General features: G+C 53.1%; 2 protein-coding genes across 2 annotated transcripts; one reads left to right on the forward strand and one right to left on the reverse strand.

Moving 5' to 3' along the window:
* Positions 1 to 619: 619 nt before the first annotated feature.
* LOC120692614 (expansin-like A2) lies at positions 620 to 2,413 on the reverse strand. Its single transcript, XM_039975982.1, has 5 exons — positions 1,939 to 2,413; positions 1,743 to 1,852; positions 1,466 to 1,647; positions 1,129 to 1,261; positions 620 to 1,002 (listed from the first exon to the last, which is right to left on the reverse strand). Exons 1-5 carry the CDS (start codon positions 2,069 to 2,071, stop codon positions 754 to 756), a joined length of 807 nt encoding a protein of 268 aa, XP_039831916.1. The 5' UTR covers positions 2,072 to 2,413; the 3' UTR covers positions 620 to 753.
* A 13,843-nt stretch (positions 2,414 to 16,256) lies between these two features.
* Positions 16,257 to 21,093, forward strand: LOC120688583 (ubiquitin domain-containing protein DSK2a-like). The gene is made up of 8 exons (XM_039970948.1): positions 16,257 to 16,685; positions 18,212 to 18,934; positions 19,039 to 19,328; positions 19,432 to 19,545; positions 19,617 to 19,675; positions 19,757 to 19,785; positions 20,445 to 20,537; positions 20,627 to 21,093. The coding sequence occupies exons 1-8, from the start codon at positions 16,430 to 16,432 to the stop codon at positions 20,773 to 20,775; spliced, it is 1,713 nt and encodes a 570-aa protein (XP_039826882.1). The 5' UTR covers positions 16,257 to 16,429; the 3' UTR covers positions 20,776 to 21,093.
* The last annotated feature ends 2,007 nt before the right edge of the window (positions 21,094 to 23,100 follow it).

Raw genomic sequence — 23,100 nt, forward strand, 5'->3', positions numbered from 1 at the left:
TTCGCCGCGTTTCTTCTCTTCACCCCTCTTTTTTTTCTAAATTTTTGGTGCAATTTTTGGGCCCAAATGAGAAGAGAATGGAAGTCAGTTCTTATATAGGGTGGGAGGCCCCTGTCGCCCGTGGGGGGCCGGCGACAGGCCCCCCTCCCCGGGTCTGGGACTTTTTTGCAAATTTAAAAAAAAATTATATTAAAGTCTTGTTGCCCGTTGCTTGGACGACAGGACCCTATCGCCCCTGGGCCGGGCGAACGGGGTATTTTTGAAAATTTTCAAAACCGACATATATTTTTGAAATTTTTATTTCTTTTTAAATATAAAAAAGAAAAAGACGCGCTAAGCCGAATGGAAACCAAACGCACCCTTCCTTCCGGCTCAGCTACGTCCGCGTGACCTCACCTCACCTCCCCTGTCGCGACGGCGGCGTGCGCTCGTGCCCGCTCGGAAACGAGTGGCCCTGAGTGCCGGCAAGTGGAAGCGCTCGTCGTCGACGACCGAAGCCATCATGCGCGCAGCACACTACGCACGCTACACATCGTGCGCTCCAACTCCGCGGCACATCCAAGTGGTGGGGGAACAGGAAGGCCGAACCCAAGTCGCAACGGCACGTTTGACTCTCCGATTCGATTCATCATTCCGTAATTTCATCCATTCATCCGTCCATCCGTCCAAAAACGGACGGTCCAGAAAAAGACAGAAAAAAAGCAAAAAAAAGGGATGTACAGTTTTACAGTCCAGGCTGTGTGCGCGCTCGCGTCACTGCCACTCGCGCGTGTCGCAGGGGTAGCACCCTTCCTGCGCGACGTCCGCGACCTGCACCCCGGTGTCGTAGACGCGGCCGGCCTCCCACCGCCGCCGCAGCGCATCCGACTCCGCCCACACCCACTTGCCGTCGTACCCGCCGGTCACCACCAGCCGGAGCTGCAGCGGCCCCGCCGGCGCCTGCGCCGTGCTCCACGCCGGCCCGTGCTCCCGCGTCATGAACCGCCAGTTGGACGACCCCACCTGCGTGCCAGCAACAAAAAACCACACCGGCAACCACGTCAATCAACCGCCGCCGAATCGGAGCGTTGCTTCGCTGCCCTCAGCTCTCAATCTTTGTCTGGAGCGGCCGGGGGAGTTGCTGCTTACCGTGGCGACGTCGACGGCGACGATGTCGGTCTGGCCGCCCTGGTAGAGGAACCGGATGGACAGCTCGCTCGGCGGCTGGCTCTTCTCCTCCACGCGGATCGACAGGTTGCGGTTCGTGTACTCGCACGGGATCCTGTCCCCACGAAAAACTCAGATCAGATGCTAATTCTTCTCCCCTATGCCCAAAAGAAGAAAAAAAAAACTCGGCTGTCCTCTGCATCCTCGGCACGTGCGAGCGGAGCTGAGGTGACGCACGCACAATACCGACGCCGAGACACGCCGTACTTGCGCACGGCACCGCGGGCGGCGACAAGGGGTTGGGCGGGCGGGCACCTACCTCTTGTACTCGACGTCGACGACGCGCCGCGCCATGAGCCGCGCGGCCCTGCCGGCGCGGGCCATGGCCGCGTACGCCGCGCCGCTGAGCAGCAGGCCGGTGCGGTTCGAGGTCCGCGCCTGGTCCGTCACCACCACCTTGGCGCCGGCGGCACTGCACAGCTCGCTGTCCCCGCACCGCACCTGCAATGGGCGATCCGATCCCCGCCTGGTTATTCCAAATCCGCAGCAAGACGCGGCGGAGCAGGGGGGCTCTGGGAAGGGGAGAAGGAACCTACCTGGAAGCAGGCGCCGCAGCCGACGCCGCCCCGGTAGAGCTCGGGGCCCGCCGCGGCGAGGAGGCCGCCGTTCAAGGACGCGGCCAGGGAGCCGTACCCGCAAGAACCGGCTGCGCAGTTCAGGAAAGAGAAAAACCATCAATTGCAAGCGACGAACAGATGAATCCTCGATCGAGATGCGGAGCCGGCTGATCACCGTTGAGGGCGAGCGAGGAGGCCTGGTAGGTGGCCTTGGAGCGGCGCACGCAGCGGTCGCAGCCGCGAGCCGGGGACGGCACCGCGAGGAGGAGCAGGAGCAAGGCGAGGGACAGGGGCGCGGCGCTACTCATGGCGACGGCCACGGACCGAGCTCGAGGTCGAAGACGAGAAGAATCGAATTGGCTTCACTCGGGAGAAGAGAACAGAACAGAACAATAGAACCGAACAGGGGATCGGAATGCCACGAGCGCCGGCTTTATGCTCGGCGCGGGCGCCGCTCTGGTTTCCGGTCGCGGCGCGGGAGGTAAAGCTGAGCTGGTGCCCGCGAGTGCTTCTCGTAACTGGAAGTAGGGTGGTGGACACTAGTAGACTGATGATACCTGGTGCTGCCCTCCAGCAGGCCACAGAATGTTTTGGACACGCGACGCGGTTGGGGGAGAAGCGCGGCGCCGCGGGACGGATATAGAGGGCGGGCGAGGCCGGGGGGCGGCCACCGACCCCGGGGACACGCGGGGCGCGTCAGCGAGGCGCCGGATGAAAGCCTGGCGCAGACCGTTCCCGGCAGCCTGGCACGTGGACGCCGGTAAGTAACCTGGTGCTGGTGACCAGTAATCCGTTGGCAGCACGCCGAAAGAACACAGCTAATTGCTCGTTCTCATTGATTATCGACGCGATCCTGTTGATTTGCGTTCGACTATTCCACGGTAATTATTTATTTTCTGGCAATGATTGAACACCCTGACAGCCGTATGTATTCCGGCGACGGGAGGAAAAGTTGCTGCTGGAATTAAGGGGTCCGAGGATGAGGACCGGAGGGGCCGAGGACGAGTGGGATTTGATTCGAGGGGAAGGGGATAAGACCGGCGGCGGCCGACGTGGCCGAGGATTACGAGAAGGGGAGCCAGCGGCAAGGGGACAGGGCGTCGAGGCTTATCGCGTGCCACTTTCCGTGTCCGTCCGCTGCTCCCTTCCTTCCCCGTGCAGGCGGAGGAATTCGCAGGTCTTATTTCTCTTGATATTAAATTTGCAAGTCTTTCGAAGTATGACATGGGGTATGCGAATTTTTTCAAAACGGGCGTTTTCCACTCTTTTTCATGATTTCGTGAAAGAATTCATGAAAAAGAATCGAAAATCCCCGTTTCGAAAGAATTCGCATGTCCGATATCATATTTCGAATGACTTGTAAATTTATTGTCAAGAAAGATGAGACCTGCGAATTCGATGTCAAATATTAAAATTCTTCGTGCGGGCGGGGTGCGCGCGCCGGCGCCGCCATTGTTCTCCAGTCTCCCTCAGGGCCCCTGTTCCGGCGGATAAGCGCCTCGTTTATTATTTGCCATGCCAGTAACCAAGCCCACCACGGCCGCCGGCCCTGACTCCTGATCAGGACACGTCGACGCCTCGTCGTCGGCCCGTTCCGGATAACCACCGTCTCTTGCCCGCGGCCGCTAACGGGGGGATTCCTCGCGCGACCGAGCAGAGCAGCGCGCGTTCTGTGAGCTTGAAAGCTAGTACTTGGGAGCCGAGACCGCTACGGCGGTAGGGCGTCGACGGATCATTGCTTTGCCGTTTGCACGTATAGCTCCAACCCATCCGTCCGTCAACTGTGAAAGAGAGCAGAGCACCAGTCCGGCAGGGGCAGACCGTGGAGTGCAATGTGGTGCTGTTCGTCGTGGTGCCCGCGGGCGGGCTAGTGGTGGCCTGCCACAGGCGTGGACGGCATCACAATCTGTGTTCTCCCAATCATGCTTGACCCTAATCATCGTGGTTCGGGCCTTCGGGGTCCCTTTCCGAATCTTATTGCGAGAGTGACAGGATCCGCACCGTAGCCCCGAACCATGATTGGATTCCGGACGTACTGTATAATTGTATGTATCGTCATCTTTTTTGGGTCTCCTTCCGGGCTCAAATCATTCGTCGAAGCTCGTCGTTTTATACGGATCGGAGGCTCGGAGCAAAGATGAGATGATGCGTATTACGAAGAAGGCAACTCCAATGGCAATGCTGTTACCGGTGGAGCGTGATCGTTGGCCTCACTTTAGAGCATCTCCAGCGGAGACCTACAAATTGAGGCTTTAAAATCCCATTTGCATGTTGGCCTGAAAAAAATAAGAGCCCAAATTAGTTCCCAACTCCAGTGGAAGTTCTCATCCTCTTGTGCTCAACCTTAGCCTATAGCCCCCCGCCGACATCGAGGTCCCCTCGATCCTACCTGTTCGTTCCAGTCGGACAACTCGCTGTCTTCCTTGGCCCGCGAGTTTCTTCTCGGGCACCGGCGTCGCCGGCCGGACCACTTGTCTTCCACCACCAGCGTGGCCGGCGGCGGGGATTCTTAACTTGTGCCTGTCGCGGCCCACTGCCGGCAGTAAACCATGGCCCACGCCGCCGTAGCCCCGGCCTCCAGTGCTGTCGACGCCGACGACACCAGCTTCCGGCTGCTGTCCGTCTCCTGGAACCAGGACAACAGCTGCTTCACGGCGGCGACGACCGCCGACTTCCGCGTCTTCAATTGCGCCCCGTTCCAGGAGAGCCTGCGCCGCGTCCTCCCCAGCGGCGGCGGCGGCGGGTACGCCATCGTCGAGATGCTGTTCCGCAGCAGCATCTTCGCGCTGGTCGCCGCGGGCGAGGCCGGGAGGCACCGGGTCGAGCTCTGGGACGACAACAAGAACAAGCGCATCTGCGACATCACCGGCATCCGCTCCGCCGTCCGCACCGTCCGGGTGTCGATGGCCCGGCCGCGCGAGCAGGGGTGCGGGGAGGAGGCCGGCCGCGCGCGCAGGGGATGGGGAAGGATGGCCGGCCCGGCGCCTCGCCTGCGCCATGGAGGCTCGCCGGTGTGGGGGGAGGAGGGGGGGGGGGGGGGCTCGAGGCGCAGCTCGCCCGCGGAGGAATCAGCTCGCCGACGGGGGAGGGAGCGCTGGGCGGAGGTGGAGGTGCAGGCGACGAGGAGGCGCGGCGGCTCGTCGGGGGGCGGGCTAGCGCGTGGGGGGCAGAGATGGGAGGCTCATATTCCATATTCCTAGAGGTTTCGGGTGCTAATTTGAGAGCCATTTAAAATGGGAGTCTATTTAAGGAGTTTGTTGGAGTTTGCGGCGTTGTCACGAACGTTGGGCGTTGTGGATCTAATGCTGTTGCCCTGTTGGGTGTCCATCCATCCATACAACTTTTGGAGACGGTAGTAGTTGGCCCCTGGCACTCCGTTTCTGACCTGCGCGCTACGGTATCGCACGATGGGTGCGGGATGGAGCCCGAGTCAACCACTAGCCGTTAACGTATAACGAGTACCGGCCTCCCAATTACTACTACGCCTGCGCTAGCACCAGCGACCCCCGGCAGCTGACCCGGACACTCGGCCAGTCAGCGAAACCTTAAAAAAAATGCGTCGACGACAGGCAAACAGCGACCAACCGTCCCTCTGCACGCTTGACTCTCTGCGTGACCTCGGTGATCCGGCAGCTGAGCTCCAGACCAAGGTACCGCTCGCGCCGCGGCGCCTGCCGTTCTCTTCCGAACCGCAGTTCTCGGCCGCCGCAACGCTTTCTGCTAATGGTTTAAGATCCAAACCAAAACCGCACCAAACTATTTATATTAAATATATTAACATGAACCACTCCAAACCAACTCACCATATAAAAATCAAACCAAACCATACCATACCATCTGAGCATGCTAGAAGGTTAGATTGGAATAAATACTTTGTGCAAAATAGTATAATTATATATACAAAAATAAGTCCGTTGAGAACTGAATCTTGGAAATAAAACCTTGCTTTCACATCATAAAATTTTGACAAAATTGACAGAAAATTATTGAAGATCACTCCATATGACTGACAGCTACTCTATGCAAAACATTGTGGCTAGACATACATATGGGTTCCATGTTAAGAACCGGATTCTAGAAATAAAACCTCGCGTTCACACTATAAAATTTTATCGAAATTGATTGAGATTTGTTGGAGATGACTCAGTATGACTGGCCACCACTCTCTCTAAAGCAGTGTGGCTAAAACTACACGTGAGCCCCACATCAAGAGTCGGACTCCAAAAATAAAACCTAATGTTCACACTATAAAATTTTATCAAAATTGACTAATTTTTTTTGAGTCGACTCAGTATGACTGGTAGCTACTCTGTGCAAAGCGATATGACTAGACGCACACGTGGGCCCCACACCAAGAGCTGGACCCCGGAAATAAAATCTCGCGCTCACACTATAGATTTTTATCGAAATTGATTGAATTTTTTTTGAGACGACTCATTATGACTAGTAGCTACTCTGTGCAAAACAGTGTAGTTAGACCTACACGTGGACCCTACGTTAAGCGAGCAGTCACTCGGTGGTATTAATAGCTCAAATCAAAGCAAACCATTTCTCTTGTGAAATCAAATCAAACCGGATTGATTGCTAGAGAAATTATTTCTCACTAAATTGAAGTGAACCTAATATAAAATCTAAATCACTATAACCGGTTGTAACCCAAATCATTAGCAGGTTGACAACGCTTTGGTGCGCGGCGGACGGCGACGCGTCCCCAACTCCCCATTACCCCGCGCGCGCCCGGCGCGCCGTGCGGCGCGTAACGGCTCGTCAAGGTGCGCCGGGCGCGCCTCCCTCTTTTCGCCATTCCGCTCCGCGCCACGCGCCTCGCGTCGCCGCCCGCCCGCGGCGCGACGACCCCCCCCCCCCCCCCCCCCCCCCCGCGCGCCGCGCGGCACGTCCGCTACAAAAGCTTTCCTGTTGGCTCGCTGCATGCGCGGCAGCTAGCTAGCTCGCTCGCGCGGTAGACAGTAGACTCCGTACCCGGCGGCGGCCGGTGGGTCGGCGGCAGCCGCGGCGGTTGCCATGTCGTCTCCCCCGGCTGGCCCGGTTGCTTTGCGTTCGCCTGGAAGGAAAGGTTACCATTGACGTGGACGCGGTCAGAAAGGTCTGCGGCTACCGCATACAGTTATATTGTCGTGTCGAGTAACAATCAGGGTTAACAACAGCGATGGATTGGGCTAAGCCGTCAAGAATAGGAGTACACTGGTTTAACCGACAGAATATTAGTTGCACGTCATCAGCAGAAACCAATATTAGTAGCATGTCATTAGCAAAACCATGACACCAAGTAATATAATTACGCCGGCCTGGGCTAATCGAAATGCGGTCGGGGCCTACTGGACTGTGCTGAACCAAGGCGTACGTCACTATTAGGAAGACAAACTACGGGGACCGACGATTATCATAGTGCCCACAGGCATGCAAGGCATTCATATATATTCTGCACTGTCCAAAGCACATATCGAGAGCAACTCTAACAGATTGATTTTTCTCTTTTTCCTTTCCACTTTTTAGCCATAAAAGAAATTTAGGAGAAAAAATTTAGCTCTAACAGATAGATTTTTTCTTTTCCCCTTTCCCCTATATTTTCCCCCATCTCTTTTTAAAGGGGAATTCCACCTTCGCCTTTTTCTTCTCCCTTTCTATCCATTCTTTCCTAGCCACAAGATCCACATGCATGAGAAGATTCTGGCCACTCATGAATTAAAGGGAAAATGAAAAAATCAATCTACTAGAGCACATCTCCCCAAATAAACTAAAATTGTGATGAGAATTCCCCTATAAATTGAAAAAAGGGAAAAAGGAAAATTAAACTGTTGGAGTTGCTCATTGCATGATCCAAATCCATCGAGTGTCCGTCTTGGTGAAATGCTGCTGCTTTTTTCTTTGAATTATAGTGAACTAAAAAAATCTGTGACTCGGTGGCCCTGCTATGAACGCCAAGGTTCCCAGCAGGAGACGTGTTTGGATGGAGGAGGACGCTTGAACCCACTGACAAGAGACGTCGCCCATGCTATTTCTGCTATAGCTGAAAAAATCAAAGACGTACGCGAGCTAGAGGGCTGTGCGCCTTTTGTAGGCCGCTGGGAGGAGAGGGAAGGGCCGAAGCAGTGAGGAGGCGCATGGCTTGATCAGGCTGTCTGCACTTGTTATAACCTAAATCTATCCACTAAATAAAATATTCTGTCTGGTTATTAAAATTCTTTTTTCTATATTTAATTTCTCTGCACCCATTCATTCTATCTTCTATACAAACTACACATCCGTGGGACCCATACGTCAGCCTCCCATTTCATTTTTTACTCCCCGTCGCCCTCCCTCCCTTTCTGCAGTCCTCTGCCCCTCCTCTCTCTCTGGTGAGATCCACGGCGGCGCACGGAGCTCGTGCCCACACGCGCGGTGGCGGCGCGGCGGCCTCCATCACTCCCTCCTCCCTCCTCGAACAAGCGGCGGCGCGGCGGCCTCCATCCCTGCCAACGCCCTCCCTCCCTGCTCGCGGCGAGCAGCGGCACCGTCCCCTCGTCCCTCGAGCTCGGGCCGTCCCCGGCGTCGCCCCCTCCTCCCTCGAGCTCGGGCCCTCCCCGGCGACGCCCCCTCCTCCCTCGAGTTCGGGCATCTTGGCGCCGCCGGTCGAGCTCCGTGGCGGCTCGAGCATAGGGCCATGGAGGCCCGCCGGCTCCGGACAGGCGGGGCTCCGGCCGGCGCGAGCTCGGATCCGGCTAGGCGGGCTGGCGTGGGCGGATCTCGACGGTCGGATCGTGGCGGAGCAGCGCCACGAGCCCCGCGAGGGCGCGGCCCCGCCTCGCCGCCGCATCGTCTCGCTCCCATCCGCCGCCTCGGCCTCGCCCCCCAACCCAGATCTCACCGTGATGGCCAGCGCCGCCACCTGCATGGCCCTCCTCCTCCCCGTCGTCGGGGTCCCGCGGCTCCATCCTCATCGTCTCCGTCGACGGCGCCAGGGCCTCCTCCACGCTCACCAAGCCCGACCCGTCATCTCGGAGGGTGCGGCCGCGGCGGGGCTCGCCGCGATGTGCGCGCGACGATGGGCACGCCGTGACGTGCGCGCGGCGGGGTCAGCGGAGGGTGCATCTACGGTGGGCAGGTCGGGCAGGCCGTGGCCCTGCTCTGGAGTGCTCGGCGCTGCGGCCTTGCTGTGTGGAGACAGAGACGGAGAAGGGGCCCGCGCTCTGCCGCATGGAGAGGATAGCGGGACTCCGCTATTGCGCCAGTTTGGAGTAACAGGAGGTGAACGGGGAGATAGCGCAGACGATAGAGTACACCGGTGTGGGAGGATTTACGGTAAAGCGGTACTGCAGTGCCGTTTGCAGTATGCCGCTGCGGATAGCCTGGCTATCTGCACTCGTGATTCTCTATACTCATCTTCTAAAATGAATATTCTTACCTAGTTATCGAAATTCTCTCCTCTAATTTCAGTTACTCTGTACTCATTCATACTCTATATCAACTACCAGAGAGTGGGGCCCACATGTCAGATTTATTCAATAATTTCTCCCAACCCCGCCGCCCTCCCCTCCCACTCTCTCTTCCTCCTCCCTCCATCGCTCCCTTTGACGGCGACTCCCCTGCTCTGGCGGCTCCCCTTCTCGACCTCCAGTGGCTCCCCGTCTCCTCCGCTCCGGCGCCCTCCTCCTCCTTCGCGCGCGGCCGCGGGAGGGAGGACTGGGCGGAGCACGACGCGCGACCGTGGTTGAGGGTGAGCATGAGCGGCGCACGGCGCCCCGGCCTCCTACCCACAGGCCGGTGGCCCGCTGACGGCTCTTCTCGACGAGGCGCAGGGAGAACGACGCTCTGTGGGCCGGAGCGGCCTGGGCGCGCCCGGCGCGCCCTCCCTCCACAGCGCGGCCGTCGAGGCCCACACGACATTCGTCGATGGTGGAGCACGACGGCGCCTACCACCAGCACGGGACGTAAGAGCACTCGGGGTGGCGTGGAGGCCATGGCGTGCGGCGCTCCGTCGACGGAGGCCATGGCATGCGGTAGGAAGGAGGGAGGTCGAGTGACGGCGGCACACGCGGCGAGCGAGGAGGCGGAGGACCCCCACTCCGCTTGGAGGAGCAGGGGGCATGGCGACCCGGGCTGGATCTGGATGGAGCGAAGAGGCAGGGGCGGCCGGAGCGCTCGGCTCCTCCCTCTGCAGCCCCCTTCCGAGCTGCGGCGGAGGCGGGCGTGCGGAGTTGCTGGCTTGCGGCGGCGCTGCCCAGCACTAGCGCAGAGCAGATGCGTGAGCATGGGCACGAGAGCAAGGCGGGGCACTGGAGCCCACGCCAGGTGCCACCTCGGCGCAGCGGTGGCGGGGCCGCGCGAGCGCGGCGCGACGCGGTGGCAGCTGCCCGCACGGCCTGCGCTCGAGGTTGAGCTCGCCGCGTCGGGCCTGGGAGCCGGTGCCAACCTCGACGACGCAGTCAGCGCCAGTGCCAGCAGCGGGATGGCGTCATGTGGCGCGGGCAGCGGGGCGATGGCGGCGGACGGCGACGGCGGCGGCGGGCAATTCGGGCAGCGGCACCGGTGATGGTGCGCAGTGGTGGGGCGCAACGGTGGAAAGCGGGCCCCGCGCCACGGTGGGGGTAGCGCGCGTCCGCTGTCGCGCTACATTTGGCGGACGCGGGACGGTAGCGGGAGCTTTCCCATCTCCCACTGCAGCGCCTTCTTCCTGTAAAGCTTACTCAACGAAGCTATTCAGTGTCCCAGTGTGGACAGCCTAGGGCTATCCGCACTGGGGAACACTAGGCGTTCCTCCAGTACGCGGATCCCATTTTTTCCCCTGCAGCGGTCTCCTCTACGAGATCAGGTATCTAAGCAGACGAAGCCGCTTACGGCAAATCGAGCGTAGCGGCGAGCGTCCGCTACGCTCGCGCCGGCCCCACCTCCGGTCGCACTCGATGCCGCACGCGCCATCCCGGCGCCGGTTCCCCTTGCCGCCGCCGTGGAGTCGACGGCGAGCGCGCGCTCGAGCTCCACCGGGGACCCGAGGTTCCGCGGCCGCCGCCGTGGATCCATGGAGAGCAGGGGGTGGAGGGAGCAGGGCCGTGAGCAGGGGAGCCACCGGCCATCACCTCCGCCCCGCGTGCGTGCTGCCCATGCACGCAGAGTACCGCCGCGTGGGCCTCCCCAGCCAGCGCCCCAGTGCAGTCTCGAGGCGAGCCGCGCAGCCATGGACCCGTGCGTCTCCGATCCGCCGGCGCAGCAGCTCCACCGGAGAGGTAGAGGACGGTTCCGGCCGCGTGAGCCTCCGCCGGAGAAGGCAGAGGGCGTATCCGAGCTTGCGCCTCTGCCGGAGAGGGAGAGGAAGGAGGGCCCATTCTCGACGGTCACGCCGCCGGAGAGGGAGACGAAGGGAGGGGAGGGCGCGGTAGGGAGGCCAGATCTCGACCACATGCGGGTCTCCGCCGCCGCGGCCATGGCCTGCACCGCCGTGGCCAAGCTCGCCGGCATGGAGAAGAGGAAGGGAGGCGATGGGGAGGGAGGAGGGTGGCCGGCGGCGGAGAAGGAATGAGGGTAGGCATGGCGCGTCTGCCACGCGCTCGCCGGCCGCCGCGCCGCGCTTGCAGGCCGGCCGCCATGGCGCGGCCGCGGGGAGCAAGGGGCATGGCCGCCGGATCCGCCTGCTCGAGCTCTGCGCCATGGCCGTTGCGGGCACCACGCTTGAGCTACGGGAGCATCCTGGCCGCACAGTCCGCCGAGGTGGTAGCGGCGGAGAACCCGAGGCTCGGCGTGGATAGGGGTAGGGCGGGAGGGAGGAGTCGTGGGGGCGGTTGTTGGCGTTTCTTACGCTCAATAGAATATGGTTTCCGCAAGCACACATAATCACCGCTGTAGCACTTCACCTTGGAGTATTCTAGGGTATTGTATATTTCCTCAGGAAAGCACTATGGTTAAAGAGTATCGCAGAATCGAATGACAAACTTTACTAGAGATATCAACTAACTAACTTAGTGGGGGTAAGGCTGATATGATAAGATAAAATAATGGCCAACGATGACCGTCTGACAAAGGAGACTCTAATCCTTAGAGAGGTAAGCAGCTGGGAGGATAACGAGCGAGAAAGACTCCTAAAACACTTCTAAACTATCGAACTAACCTCTCTAGACTAAACCTTACTTCTAACTAGTTATCGGGAACCCAGAGCTTACTTCGGCGGCTGGATGAGTAAGGACTTCGGAAAGGGATGAGAGGGGAGTCCAACGGCAATCTGCAACTACTGCTATGAGAACACCCGAACGTGGTGGACTACAAGGAACGGACAGAACTGTCACCACCTGCCGCCTACCACAATGGTTCTGTGGGGTGGAACACACTTTCTAGCTAACACTGAGCTCAAACACCATATCCGTACTCGGTGTTAGGATTTCTCTTGACGCGTTCAAGAGAAATCCCCCTCAACCTAGAGAACTAACTTGATTTACTCTAGTCCGGGCGAGAAAACCCTTAAGATAAGATCCCGATAAACAAGATAGGTACAAAGTCTAAGCTAGAGGAATTACTTCCGCACACAAATAAGATTACTTCCATACATGGTGTAAAGCTCATTTTATTCCCGAGAAGTTGGCGGTCAAAATGGGAAATAATGACCGTCAACAGCGGCGCGGCGCTCACCCACCCGCACGCCGCTCGGGCCACACCGGTGGGGAGGGATGGAGGGAGGGGGAGAAGGAGGAGGAGGGAGGAAGGAAGGTGGTGGCGCGGCCGTGTGGGGAAGAAGAGGGTGAGGGAGAAAGAGAGAGGAGGGGGTGGGGTAAAAAAAAAGAGAAGGGGAGTGGGTAGTTGGGATAGAGTAAGATATAGAGTATAGATGGCTACGGTGAAACTAGATATAGAGAAGAGAATATTGCTGACTAGGATAGAATATTCCTTTAGAGGATGATTTAGAATACGACGAGTGAGTATAGCCTAAAAGGAGCGAAAGCAAGAAGTAGCAGTGTAGCGGAGGGATGAGGAGCAACGGCGTTCAGCTTGAGAAAATAAAACAGAGGGAAGAGACGAATGTCATTGACGCATTTTCACGGGGACGTCATGAAATGCTATTTCCAGTTCACGGATCAATCTTTCAATGCTATTTTACGGATCAACAAAAAATTAGTGATATTTTCTGAATGTAGGCATCTTTCAATGCTATGAGACCAATATTTCCATTTTCTAATGGCATAGAAAGAATTGACTCAAATTTGGTCATCTGTTTCGGAAACAAAGCCTTTTTTGTTTCGTGATACGTTCAACCGCCTTTCCATTCGGTCGCAAAGAAAAGTCAAATCCTGTCGTTTCTGTACACCCACAGTACTTCCGACCAATGGGTGTGTAAATCTTTTGGCGTAAATTTTTTGAAAGAGAATCTTGCTATATAGGAGTATTAAATAAAATATATTTATAAAACTTTTTGCATGGATGGGTTGTAAATCGCGAGACGAATCTAATGAGCCTAATTAATCCATATTTAATTCATAATTAGCGGATGGTACTGTAGCATCACTGTTGCAAATAATAGATTAAGTAGGCTCCTTAGATTCATCTCGCGATTTACAACCTATCAGTGCAAAATATTTTGCAAATAGATTTTATTTAGTACTTCATTCATGCATGTATCCAAATATTCAATGTGACTTTTTTTAGTGTAAAATTTTGAGATCTAAATAAAACTGTATTCCACTTCCACCCTTTCTAGCACTCTGCCATCCAATCAGGAAGTCTGGAAGTGACAACTGGAATGAGTATTTGACACCGGAATAAGAGGGAATAATTACCGGTACCAGACTCTACGGTGATATTTCACAAGCTGAGCTAGATGGACATTGCTAGCTCACCACAATATTCACTAACCTGAAAAAATTGCCCAGAAATATTTGCTTGCAGCAATCTGTGGGAGCGCGTCGTGGTATAGGTGGCGCTCATGTGCTAACGGACGCGGAGAGTAGAGGAAGCTGCTTCGACGCCGTGCCCGACCTTGTTCGGTGCTGGGCTCGCTGGGGTCTCGAAATCTTTCGGCCCATTGTATTGTATTGTATGATTTTCTGGACTTTGGGCCTTGGATGATAGCAATTTAGTTCCATTGAGTCTATGATTAGCTTTTTAGGCTCGTCTTTGAACAACTCAGGTTATGTTTTTGTGCATTCTTTTTGCAAAAGTTTTTTTCTCTATATACATGTTCACGTGAAAGTATGACGTTTGACATTTTATGATGAATAGGCTTCTGCCACGCACCTAGGTAAAATGACAGCAAAGTTATGAAAGTTGTTACTGACAATTTGGAATTTTACAAATATATAGTTTGATTTTGCTATGGATATGATGACAGAGATTGCTCTATGCAACTTCCTTTAATTTTCTATGTTAGGACTCATGTGTCATACATATTATAAAAATGCTAGGTTAATTATAGATATTTTAAAATCTTTACTCTTGGTTGGCCCATCTTATTGACTCCAGTTAGGTCATCCTTGATTTCGTGGCTGGCGACACTTATTGCTGATGTCATCGGCCACCACTTAAGATCAATTTTGTTGTTCTTGTTTTTAATGCTATATACTCCCTCCGTTCTAAAATGTAAGTCATCTTGAGAGTGTTTTATTGTGTCCAGATTCATAGAATGTTCAATGAATCTGGACATACAGTTTGTCTAGATTCAGAAAATATTCAATAAATCTGGTAAAATGCCAGAATGACTTACATTACATGACAGAGGGAGTAGCTAAGTAAGAAGAACATCCAGCTCCGCATTGGGTTCAATAACTTGAGTTGGGTTTTCTTATATTTTTTTTGAAAGGAGGTTTTCTTATATGTTATTAGCTCAATCCACTGTACGTTGTTCCTTCATACTACAGTAGAATTGGAGGAGATAAACATTGCTGTTCTTGCTAACTAACTATTATCATGTTCGGAGCTCATCAAATAATTTCGCTCAGAAAGTGAAAGTCTATGCTCAGTGGCTTCTCTTAACAACGTTCATCCACCATTGATCTCGTTCGGGTAGCGCACAGTGCACAGACAAGAACCACCCTGTACATTCCATGGCATATTCTTATGAACCAAACTTAAAACACCCGAGATGCCGAAGTCTTAGGACCCGTTCCACAAAAGGAAGGAGGACGTTCTCAGTCACTACAACGCTATCGAGAGGATAAACTTTAGATCATAATATCACATTAAAGAGAGTCTTAATATCTTAAAGTATTAAATGAAATTTAATTATAAAACTAATTGCAGAATCCCGAAGCTAAATTACGAGATGAATCTAATGAGATATATTTAAAGATGGGTGTGGAGCGGATCGAACCAATGGATCACTGATCCAGCCTATCGAAACAACCCTAATGGACCCCTATTGGATCATAGCCTCAAAAACCATTGAACCAAGGGATCGGGGGTTCGACCCACTCCTTCGACGTACCTGATGCCGCCGCCTCCTCTTGCTCGGCCGCCGTCTCTCGACAACGCCGCCGCGGCCACAAGAATTGGATCCCCAAATTCCTATTCCCCGTTCTGCCACCGCGGCGCCCGATTCGCCAACTGCCACGCCGCACCTTGCTATGCCGCCTTCTGTCGTCTGCCGCAAGCGCTCCCTGTCCCCTGCGCCCGGCTTCGACTCTGCTGCAAGTGCACGCGCCCGATGCCGGTGACGGACAGACGGAGTAGGCTAGCGCCGCGCGACGTCATCCGTTGCACCGTCGTGTGCCGCCGCTGGCGCGGAGGCGCCGTGCCTCTCCCCGCGGCCGCCGTTCATGCCCGTCGCGAGCGTCATCCCCGGCGTCGCCGGCCCCCTCCCGTCGGCAGCGCCCTGGTGCGGCATGGTCCTTGCAGACTCCCGCGACCAGCGCCTCTTGCTGCGGGAGCTCGGCCCCGTCTGCAACCGCGAGCTCCGGCTCCTCATCAACCCACTCGACAAGCATGTGCGGGCGCTGGCTGGCGACGCCGTGGCAAGGAAGGAAGAGACAGACGAGTCGGAGTTGTAGCAGGGGCAGTACGGGCAGCGTGTAGCGGAGGAGGCGCGGCGCACGCACGAGCCCAGCAATAGCAAGCTAAATGGTTCGACCCACCAGAACCATTGGTGCAACCACGGATCATTTGGTGCTCCTCACCTCACTGAATGGGTCGTTGGATAGTTCCAGGATCGCTCTATGGTGCACATACGCCCATTTTGGGATATATTAATCTATGATTAACGAATAGTTACTGTAGCAGCACTATAGAAAATCATGAATTAATTAGATTCATTAAATCGTCTCGCAAATTAGCACCCGCAAAAAATTTTATAAACAAATTTTATTTAATACTTATAAATAATAAATAATAAATTATAGCTCTGGCCGTCACGCCACTAAAGCAGTCGAACCTAGGCCTAGAACCTTCTTCACAACGACCATCACGCGCCGGTTCACGCCCCACTCCCAGCCCCACCCCGCAGAGACACACACCTCCACGTCACGGGACGAATCCGGGCCGTCCATCTCCTCTACCACGCCCCGCTCCCCGCCGTTAAATCCCACGCGCCACACTGTATGTTCTTCTTCAGTTCTTCTTTCCTTGCAAGCAGAGGGGAACAGGGGAGGAGGGGGAAAAAAAAATAGAGAGGAGAGACCTCGCAGCTCACGCGCACACGCCAAACCCCAATCGGAGCCGCTGCCGCCGACGCCGATCCGGAGCAAGGTATCAAATCCATGGCGAGCGGAGGCGATGGCGCAGGGAGCGGCGAGTCCCCGCCTGCTGCCGCGGGGGAGGCGCCGGCCGCGGCGGGGGCGACGCTGCACATCCGGTGCGCGAACGGCTCCAAGTTCACGGTGCAGGCCGACCTGGCTGCCACGGTGGGCGCGTTCAAGGAGGTCGTGGCCGGGAGCTGTGACGTGCCGGCGCCGCAGCAGCGCCTGATCTACAAGGGCCGTATCCTCAAGGACGAGCAAACCCTAGAAAGCTACGGTGCGTGCCGAATCACCTTTGGTAGAGTAAAGTAGCTCGCGATTTAGCCTTGTAGGGTGAGATTGGCTGGTTATGCGCATGAATTCGGTGGTGGGGTTGTGAATTATGCGTGCTTCAGGTTATCGGCGAAATGCCTGTGCTTGTAGGGTATTAATGGTGGCTAGATTCTGCATTTGGTTTTTTTCCTGGCTATGCAAGCTAGCTCGTAGTAGATTTACTGTGTATTGTGCTAGCTGACACGTTTGATTCGGTGATGTAAGTATACTGTTATACTCTCAACTTACATACTATGTAGTGTCCGATCGTAACGTAAAACCGTTAACTTGATCAATATTATTACAGCCTAGGATTAGATGAACTGTTAACTTGATCAATATTATTACAGCCTAGGATTAGATGAAGTAAAAGGCAGCTTCTTTTGTCCTGATTCTCATATAAATCCAAATGTTATGCAGACTTTCCAGAATTGTTGGTTGTGCATGTCTCGGTGTGTATTCATAGGAAACACGTATGACCCGTGGATGGACTTGGGAGGTCAAGTAAAATTTGGTATATTTGTAGCATAGTGCCCGTGCGTTGCTACGGGTAACATAAATTTACTCAGACCTACATGAGACCACTATTTTTTTGCTCTCATTCCATGTGCCGTGACCGCATGAGGTATTGATTGTCCAGGTTCCGATTGGGATTTGGATTGATTTGTTCGGGTTCCGATTAAGATTCCGATTGATTTGTCCGGATTCCAATCAGGATTCCGATTGACGGACCAAGGAATCATTTCTTGCTTTAGAAATAGTAGAGATAGAGATAGCGATTAGCTTATGATTGACATGGGGGAGATACATTATTATCAATTTTTTTTTGTTAGAGTGCACTTGATTCTCTTATATATTTATGTGGTTGTAAATAGAAGCTATTGATATCAATCTAGTGTGGTGAGCTCAAAATATTTTATTTGCCATAGGCCTGCGTAGTAAATAATATACTATCATTATATTTCTGTAAAGTTCTCAACTTTCCTGAAAGTTATTTGGTTTGTTTGTCATGGGCATGGCAACCAAAAAACAATTGGCTTCGATTATCTGATGCATCCCGCAGTTGATTGTTCAAGTGCTAATTTTAAAAACTAAATGAGGGGTTGATATCACCCCAGTGAATGTCTCTGCCATCTACTTTTTATCGTATAGGATGTAATGTGACAATTTTGCACTAAATGATCGTGCCGTTCAGTGTAATTAAGTCATACTGCTTTATAGTGTTACAATATAGATTTATTATTAGTGCATTGCAGTAGCCGTTGTATGGTGGCAACTTCATTTTTAATGATACTATAGATTTATCGCACACTCACAAGATGATTGCCTTCCGCACATATATAAATTCTGTAGGTATTTTAACTGGGTGTTCTCTTGGTTTTGTTTGTATCAGATCTAGGAACATTCTCTTTCTTTCTTTGTTAGTTTATCATGTACAATACAAATATTGGAATTATTAATCATTTTGCACATGCTTCTTATATGTTGTAGGCGTTGAAACAGATCACACAATTCACTTGGTGCGTGGTGTTGCCGCACCGGCTGCATCAGGTGCACCTGCTGCTGCCAGTCCCCTTGCTTCATCTACTCCTAGCAGTGGCCCAGCAGGTGGCCTGGGAGGCCTATTTCCAGGTGTTGGTGCTCCAAGAAGTGGCAGGCCATCAGGTTTATTTGGAGCAGGATTTCCAGAATTAGAGCAAGTTGAGCAGCATTTAAGCCAGAATCCCAACTTGATGAGGGAGATGATGAATATGCCAGCAATGCAAAATCTCATGAACAACCCAGATTTAATACGCAATATGATCATGAGCAACCCACAGTTGCGCGAGATCATGGATCGGAATCCAGATCTTGCCCATGTGCTCAATGACCCGAGTGTCCTCCGCCAAACTCTTGAAGCTGCTAGAAACCCTGAAATCATGAGAGAGATCATGCGGAACACGGACAGAGCTATGAGCAACATTGAATCTTCTCCCGAAGGGTTTAATATGCTCCGACGAATGTATGAAACTGTCCAGGAGCCATTCCTAAATGCAACAACAATGGGCGGGGAAGGCAACACAGCCTCAAACCCATTTGCAGCTCTTCTTGGCAATCAGGGTTCTAACCAACCTGGTCAACCGGCAACAAATGCTCCAATTCCTGGTTCTGAGTCAACAACAGGAACCCCTGCTCCAAATACTAATCCACTTCCAAATCCCTGGAGCACCAATGGTAGGTTTTGAATAATTCAGTTTTGGATGTCTTGTGTTTTATTTGAGTATTTTTGTATTGATGTTGACATGTACTATATTTTGTTTGCCTACTAAAATCACCAGCTGGGGGTGCACAAGGAGCAGCACGGTCCGGTCCTACTAGCAATGCAAGAACTGGTGCCACTGGGAGCCTGGGAGGGTTGGGTTCACCAGATTTGAGTAGTTTGCTCGGTGGTCTTGCTGGCAGTCAAAGATCTGGTGCTGCTGGTGGTCTAGGAGGGTTGGGATCAGCAGATCTTGGGAGCATGCTTGGTGGTTCAGCTGATGCTTCTTTCCTTAATCAGATGCTGCAAAACCCCGCAATGATGCAGATGATGCAGAGCATTATGTCTGATCCACAGACCATGAACCAGGTACAGTAGTGTTCAACTTGATCCCACATTAAATTTCTTTTGTCCTTTTCTAGAAGGTGGAATCCTAGCATTGGGTCGTTTTGTAATCTCTCCTTGTCCACAGTTGCTTAACTTCAACCCGAATGCACGCAACCTGATGGAATCAAACACTCAGCTGAGGGAAATGTTCCAAAATCCAGAATTTCTTCGCCAGTTGACATCGCCAGGGACTTTGCAGGTACTTTATGATACAAGACATTAACTACTTCCATCTGTTACTAAGCCTAAATGTTTTTCCCTTTCTTTCAGCAATTACTCTCATTTCAGCAGACCTTATTAGGACAGCTTGGTCAACAACAACCTAGCCAGTGAGTGTTTTTGAAATAGAATTTGAGCAGTGCCATTATTATGTTTTTGGAGTTACATTTTAATTGTTTGATTTGATTCAGGGATGGCAACAATTTGGGCAGCGCCACAGGTAAATTCCGAGTTGCTTTTGCCCACTATGTTTTCTTTCACTTGGATTTGTATGTCGCTATGTCATGTTCGGTGTGAGTGGTGTTAGTGTTGTTCTGCTTGTGCAGTAACTATTGCTTTGCTTTGCATTTGGTGCTTGATTGACTGTATTCCTCAAGGTTTCAGTCATGCCATGAGTTAAGCCATAAATTTGATCATGAGAGCTATTACCGATTACCATTTGATCGTTTCTTACTTAGTGCCAAACTGCTAAGGTAACTTAAGTGCATCAAGTTTCCAGAAACATTTATCTCAAAAGTCCCATTCAAGTTCTCTATCAGGCATTGCTTGAATATACTGGAATTAGTTTGGATATTACTAAACTGTTGCACTCAAATGGATTCGATGACTGGGAAACATATGAAAGTTCCCTAGGTCTTTATATCACCACTCTGGAAACACTGGAACTATTCAAGTTAATTCGTGAAGTGGTGGACATGCCTGTGCTACTTTACAGTTCCTTTACTGTACCATCCAAATAGTGAGTGAATTCAGGCCAGTTTCAGGCTAACCTCCATGAGTTCCCCATTCTAGAGCAATTTTAGATTGCAGCTGTGCATTCTTGCTAGATAAATTGTAGGAGAGTACTCTAGTTGAGCACTTGCAATGATATATTTTCAGGTACCCAAGGAAACCCTAGCCTTGACACCTTGATGAGCATGCTCAGCGGGCTTGGATCAGGAGGTGGCCTTGGTGTTCCAAATAATTCCAATGGTGAGTATACTATTACTGAAAAACTTGGGTGCTTATATATGGATGATTGTTTCTTGGTTTTGTAATCATTAATGATGATCTCATTTCAGTGCCGCCGGAGGAGCTGTATGCAACACAGCTTACTCAGCTCCGAGAAATGGGTTTCATTGACAATGCGGAGAACATCCAAGCACTGCTTGCTACTGCTGGGAATGTACATGCCGCGGTGGAGCGCCTCCTTGGTAATCTTGGCCAGTAGCCAAAGCGAGTCAGAGGCTGCTCAAAATTCCGCGCACCTGCAGGAGTGTCCCCGGCTTGCTGTTTTTTGAGCCCAGAATTTGAAGGCGGTGCCCATAGTCCGGAAAACAAAATAAAAAAAAGAAGTCAGCCAGCCATTAACTTTGCCATACATGGTCGTCGTCGTGTCTCTACAGACTACAGTGTTGTATTTGCAATTTGGATTAGTGTACATACATATCGGTCGGATGTTGCCCCATAGAATATGCTGTAGTCTTTCCAACTGTTGATTCCTCATCTATCAATCTATCTGATTCAACCGGATTTCAGTTATGTTATATACATGTCGATGCTGACATGTCAGCTATGGGTTTTGTGATGGCTGTAGAGTTATCCATGAGGAATTAGCAGTGTTTGGGGTGTTCGGATAACATACTACCGAAGATACACGCTAATACAGTAGTTTCACGTAGAAACACACTAGTTTCCGCAGCAACTTACTTGGAAATGATCCATTTGATCAGCTTCTCCCTAAGTACCTAAAATTGTCACCAGTCAACCTGTAAGCATCCGGCTATAGCAACTCCTCTTACAGCAATCTGCCAGCAGCCACACGCATTCCTCTTGTGAAGTGAACTACGGACGAATAAAATCCTGTCCCGTTCTGCATGTATTTCTATATTTTTTCTGCCTGTTTCTGTATTTACGGGCAACTACGAAAATGGAATGGGAAGTGGAAAGAGGTGTATCCCGCCCGTATTTGCAGGAACCCATTTTTAACCCGGATGATCCCGTATTTATAAAATCCAGAAAAGATTTATTAGGCACATCATATATTCTCTCTTGTTCCACAATATCAATCGGTGCACTTCAGGTTTAGACATAGGAAACATGAAGTCTTAATCATATTTTTTGAAAAAATAGCTTGCATGAAGGAGTCTGTAGTGTTATATTTATGTAAGATGAACGGCGATTAAACAATAATGCCTTCCGGTAAATTTTCTGGTTCACGCGCGTTCCGTAACCGGTATATCCTGTTTTCGCTCCCGTTCCCATTTCTCGTAATAAAATATGGAAACGGAAACTGCTGAAGGGTTTTCCTGCCCAATCCTGTCGGGTACCATAATTAGGGGCACCCTCGCCCCCAAAAACGCAAAACACGATTGGGCAATCAGGCCCACAGTACCTACCACCACGTCATACTCTACATTTATGATGAACTGAGGCAAACAGTCTTCCTCCTATCCGAAGGGAAAGAAGGACTACTCGACGGCGATCCTAGAGAGGAAGAAATCCTCTCCAGATCTCGAAGAGGCCCAATTTGCACTCGGCCCACGGCCCAGCTCCGCAGTACGGCCCATCCGTGGCCCCCCCTCGAACCCGCGGAGCGATCTCCGACTCGCTCGAGGCCCCCCCACCAAACCCTCGACAGAGCATCACCTCTCCGCCTCGCTCGAGGGTAGCGGACCTACCCTCGGGAGAGCGGACCAACTCCGCCTCGCTCGAGGCCATCCCTCGGCAGACAGAACTAGTAACCCATCTGCTCACCCACCCGACGGACGGAGGCATTAAATGCCAACCACTCCACCGCGGAATGCGGAGTCAAGCGGCATCAGGCCACCATGCTGCACAGCAGCTGTGACCGGAGTCCCGTCCGCCAACTCCGGTCACTGCTCCGCCATCCCCAGCACTGTGTCGACACTGTGGGAACCTGCGGCGTCCCGTGCAGACGTGCCCGGCGCTACTCCGGCCACTGTGCTGCCTACTCCGCGTACTTCCTCTGCTACGGAACCCTCGATCGGCATGGGTGCAACCCTCGAATGCGGTCCGAGCCTTGACCGGAGCAAGACCCCCCGCCTGCAAGACCCTTGGCGCTCCACCACGCCACGCCTGGAGGATGGTACCCTCCACAGCGACCGCCACGACGCCTACAGGAGCCATCAGGACGCCGGTGCGATCTCCACAAGACCAAGGACGTCGCCCAGGACAACTGCCACGCCCGGCGCCATGCCCTCCACTACACCACAGTGTACTTTCTACAATAGTCATCCACTGTGCACCCCCGATTCGGGGAGGAGACGACGACTCTAGATCTCCTCGTACATGTACTCCGCCCTCCATGTGTCTATAAAAGGAGGAGACGGGCCTCTCATCCGGACAGACGATCTCACATGCTCAGACGCTCAACTCATCCCTTAGAACACACACCCGCTCTCCGGAGCACGATATTGGCACTTGCCTCAATCTCTTAGCAGAGACCTGGGAGTTTCCCTCCCTCTCTCGCCTCGCTTGTACCCCCTACTACAAGCACCACGGTGCAAGATAGTACAGTGCACTCGCACACCCC

Source organism: Panicum virgatum, chromosome 9N, assembly GCF_016808335.1.
Source record: "Panicum virgatum strain AP13 chromosome 9N, P.virgatum_v5, whole genome shotgun sequence".
Taxonomy (NCBI): domain Eukaryota; kingdom Viridiplantae; phylum Streptophyta; class Magnoliopsida; order Poales; family Poaceae; genus Panicum; species Panicum virgatum.